At 33.8% G+C, this 4,909-nt stretch overlaps 1 protein-coding gene across 1 annotated transcript; it reads right to left on the bottom strand.

The window, feature by feature from the left end:
• Window positions 1-2,338: 2,338 nt before the first annotated feature.
• On the bottom strand, window positions 2,339-4,474 carry LOC116345853 (asparagine-rich zinc finger protein AZF1). The gene has a single exon (XM_031775569.1). It carries the CDS (start codon window positions 4,104-4,106, stop codon window positions 2,721-2,723), a length of 1,386 nt encoding a protein of 461 aa, XP_031631429.1. The 5' UTR covers window positions 4,107-4,474; the 3' UTR covers window positions 2,339-2,720.
• Window positions 4,475-4,909: the final 435 nt, after the last annotated feature.

Here is a 4,909-nt window from a genome sequence, read left to right as displayed (position 1 = left end):
ATTTTTGTTCGATTTTCTTTGAATAATGTCACGAAACTATGACGCGCTTAAAGCCATTCTCTGATGAACATGAACGAATTGATTGTCGTTAAACTCATGTCTTAACATTTATTATCATTTATCACAAGTATTATTATTATTATTTTTCGTCTATTTATTTTCTAAAGATTCAAAATATTCGTAAAATTCCCGGATTCAGTCGTCACCATCGACGTGAAATAATTATTTTCGTATTTATTATATTTTTATCTAATTGAAGTAGTATCAATGCTTCTTTATCAGTTAAAATAGAAAATGATCTCTTGCTCTCTCTCTCTTTTTTTTGTTTCGTTTTTATTTGTAAAAATATTGTATATTTGTGACAATGCACGTTATTTTTCTGGATTGTAATATATATTTCATTTCATTTTATATTATCGAAGGCAGTGAGTTGGTCTCTCAAGGCAAATCCATTATTTATTTATTTATTTATTTGTTCAATGTTGCGTTTTACGAAATGAAACTATTTCAGAAGTATAAAATTTGTGTGTATGTGAATGTTCGTCTTATTTCGGTTTCAATATTTTTATGTTCTATTTTCAATTGGAATTCGTATGCATTTTCTCATTTTGAAATGATATTGAAAATTGAAGTGCTTACTTCTAAAAATGTGTGTGTGTACTATGATGTCTATTTAAAAAAAAACTATGTAAACGTTATATGTTGTCGTTTGTTACGCAAAATGCATTTTTGGCCTGTCAACGAGAATATTGAATCGGTGATAAAAAAAAGAAAGAAAATGATTCAAATTCTCATTGTATTTTCATAAGATATTGAACGTCAAATGTGATATGTTATTTTCTTTTTGCATCAGATCGCTATTATTATCCAAGTGTATCGAAGAGTTGACGTTTTGTGTATGTGCTTTGGCGCAAAAATGGGAAATATACATTCTCGGAAAATTGCAACTATAGCAGCAGCAACAGCAGCAGTGACTATGACATATGCAAACAACAAACACTCACAAAAGATATGTAAAACGATGTATATATATATATTATTATGTTTCATTTTGTTTTTGTTTTTATGTCATGCATTTGATATTAAATGCGTTTTGGTATGGAACATCGGTCGGTGTGATATGAGCTATATGCACAGGAATGCGAACATTTCTTAATAGAAAAAATTATAAGAATTATTACATTGTAAAAGAGAAAATCGTACAACCATCAGAGAAATTGTTGTGCGATGCCATTCAAGAATCACGTTCAATAGTCCATAATGTATCATTTTGGTTCTGCAACGATGATTTTGAATACGCAAACGCACGATTTATACAAACTAAACGAATATGGCTAAAATGAATTCCTTAGGCTAATTATAGTTTGTAGTGGCCCTGGTTTGGCCACCCATTTGTTTTTATTTATTTAATTTTATTTTTTGGTATGAGCTGTATGAATGCGATGTGTTTTGCTCGCGCAATCATATCGACAATTTATGAATCGACTTAAATGTCTAACGAAAATTAAAAATATAAATCGATTAACTAACCAATTAATCTAATCTCAATGCGAATATATGCCCAATGGTCAAAGTTCATTTTGAAAAGAGATCATTATGACACGTGTGAAGAAATTAACGGTTTAATGGCACAATAGAAACGTGCTTTATTGCTTCTTATGATAAATTGTCATATCGTTATTATAAAACTAAGTCTCTTCTGTGCGCCAGGAGTACAATGTTATGCTATTTCATTAAAACTAAGCTCTTGATCTCTTTTCTTTGTCTCTCTCTCTCTCTCTCTCTCTCTGCGTAGAAAAATATTCTTAAAATCTGCTTTCTACTTGATTTCATCTAAAAGCTTCAGACGATATTCTAAAATCGATCAGTTTCGGCTTATTTGTCATATCATTCGTATCAAATTTAATACGCTAAATATAGAAAATGTGATAAGGGAGAATTTAAAAGGGAAAATTGTTCGAAAAATGTCGGTTGGGCTCCGAAGCGCATTTTCTCTCTAATTTTCGTCTTGTTTTTTCTTTTCGTTTAAATTAAATTACATTAAGTTTTCTATGCATTATAAAATATATCGTTTCCGAATTTGATTCAAAATCGGAAACACTCTGACTAGATAAAACTCATCATATGTTATTTTACCGTTTCAACGAAAGGGCAACATTAACATTTAAAATTCTTTAAAACTAAAAATTAAATGTCAAAAAATCATCAAAATATAGAGATAAGTTTCAAATAAAGAAAAAAAAAATAATAAAATAAAATTCAAATAAAAAAAAAGTTCTCTTTAAATGAAAACAATTGCAGAAGAGAATCATTTGAAATGAAAGCATAAAATGGTACATATAAAATAAATAAATCCACAAAAATAAATAAATAAATACGAATTTGTCCATTGGAATGGGAAGAGAGAAGCTTAAATGTAATTGACATTTACTAACGTTATTGAGGCGATTCCAAGAAATCAACGTCAAGTCTGGTTGTCGACGAAGAAATCAAAATCGCTTGATAATTCCTTGTTGCTATTTGTACTTAAAGTATTTGTCATGAAATCCTAAATCGAATCAATAAATTAGTATATTTCGTATATGTACACATAATTGAGTTGTTACACGGTGAAACTAGATGTGGATGTCTTGAGTGGAGTGGTGGTGACGGCAGTGGAATGGAACGAGATCACCCGACCGCACCGCAGATGAATCAGACTTTGGTGTGTCGCTTTGTTTTTACGTTGACAAAGCGGTGGTGTGTCGTATGACGGAATCTTTGGCGTGTCTCAGGTGAGCTAAGGCAGCAGCAGCAATATTTTCCTCTTCCGTGAAAATTTCACTTTTGAACAAACGAAAATGTGTTGGTGAACTTGATGGTTGAACTTCGTCATAGTCTCTGATTTTGTTATCATTATTCACATCATTCGATGAGTTAACATTAAATGTGAAGCGTACGCTCGATGCAATCGAATCCTGTGACGATGAAACTGAGTCATCACTGCAAACACTCTTGCTCCGTCCACTTTTGTTTGTTGCGTGATTGTTTGTTCGTGAATTTTTCGTAGCAATGGCATTGCCGTTTTGAGAATTGGCGTCGGTGCTTTTACCATCATCATTTGAATCACTGGCCGACAAAACGGTTCGTTTATTTGTTTTACTGTTTGGTTTATTGTGCGTCACTAAATGCTTTCGCAAATAGGCTTGACGCTTGAAAAACTTTCCGCACAAATTACATGGATACTGTATGGCATTCTCGTCACCAGCATCACCTGACCCATTTGAATCACTGGATTTTTTCATTACCTCTTCTTTCGGCTTATGCCATCTGCGATGCGATGCCAAATTGGCTGGACAATTGAAACGTTTACCACACTCTGGACAACGATACTCCAACAATACAATGCACGAACAACGATGTCTTGCCAAACAGAATGCATCGTCAAACTCGATTTGACACAATTTACACAAATAAGCGCCAATCACATTTGGTATAGCGGCTATTTCGGCTTTTGCCTCTTCGGTCACTTCAACAATATTGTACTGTGGATCAATGTCACCCGATTCTTGTGGAATATTGCCATCGATTTCATCAAGCGCACGGATTATGGTACCCGATACGGGCGACGATTTTTTCTCATCAAACTTCAATTTTCGTACGGCTTTAACACGTTTGTGCTCTTTAACGGTTGTTGCAACTGGTGCCGTTTTATTGACTGACACCGACTTTTGGGTTTTTGGCATCGAAGTCACTTTGATTTGTTTTCCATTTGGTGTGACTTCTTTTTTGACAAGTTTTGCTGGCGGCGGCTCAACGTCACTGTCGGTATCATTCTTAATCTTAGTTGTCTTTTTACTTGCATCGTCTTCCGTTTTAACAATATTCGTTTCGATAACATGAGGATACGGTCGCTTTTTTAATGGCGATCGTTGCGGCGAATGTGGTGGCGTTATTTGGCCGAGCACACTTTTTAGTGATAAATCCAGTGGCGTTTCAACGCTTACATATTGCAATTTAAAATTGTATGGCAAATCGGCTACCGTCGTCAACAGACCCGAATTGTCATTGCTAAACTTACTGATATTGCTTGAAGGCATCGAACGATATGATTTTGATGTGGCCATTGAAATGACATGAAATATTTCTCCAATTTATCACCTTCACTTGCAATGTGCTCCAATCTATATATGTCTCTCTTTATGGGTTATCCCTCTTGATCTGGCGTTGTCTCTTATTATTGTCTCTTTGATTCAAACTTTCGATTTATAGATTTGTTGACTGTCGCTAATTTGAATTTTAACTTTTAAATAAAAACTCACTTTGCACACATTTTATTTAATTATTTACTAGCACAATGAGAAACCGAGCAAATGTGTCTGCTTTCGCTTTTGATTTGAATAAAAATAATAATGAACGGCAAAACTCAAGCAAAATTAAATTTCAATCGAAATGATATAGAAATATTGTGTTTGTTCTAATGTGCGTATGTGAATTGTACGACGGTCACAACAAAAATGACAATACAATCGATATGTTTCTCATATTTATGCACTTTCATCACCCTCTTTTTCCCTATCCCAGTATGCATACACATAGAAACCGATGCGTTCTCGGCTCTATAACTATTATATTTTTCATCCACCACTATTTAATGTAACGCGCGCTTCAAATGAATGAATACATGTGTATATTTACATGGGGCTGCTTTTTTATATTTTGTTCGTATTATTTTCGTCTATTTCGTCTATTCCCTTTTTTTCCGTTCGTTTCGCTTGTTTACCGTTCGATGCTTTACGCTGTTTGTCCTGCATCACATTCACTCCGATAACTGTTATTTTCGAAATGGTTTTGATTATTCTCTTGTTCTAGCCAACTAACACTTGTGCGAGAGAGCACACGCATCAGCGTACAGTATGAAATTCATTGG

The sequence above is a fragment of the Contarinia nasturtii genome, unplaced genomic scaffold, assembly GCF_009176525.2.
Source record: "Contarinia nasturtii isolate CC-2019 unplaced genomic scaffold, AAFC_CNas_1.1 Cnas_scaffold_129, whole genome shotgun sequence".
NCBI lineage: Eukaryota > Metazoa > Arthropoda > Insecta > Diptera > Cecidomyiidae > Contarinia > Contarinia nasturtii.
This window is presented reverse-complemented; position numbering and strand designations above follow the sequence as displayed.

What these genes read in the sequence shown, in the direction of transcription:
- LOC116345853 (XM_031775569.1), bottom strand. Translation starts at nt 4,106, where the DNA reads ATGGCCACATCAAAATCATATCGTTCGATGCCTTCAAGCAATATCAGT.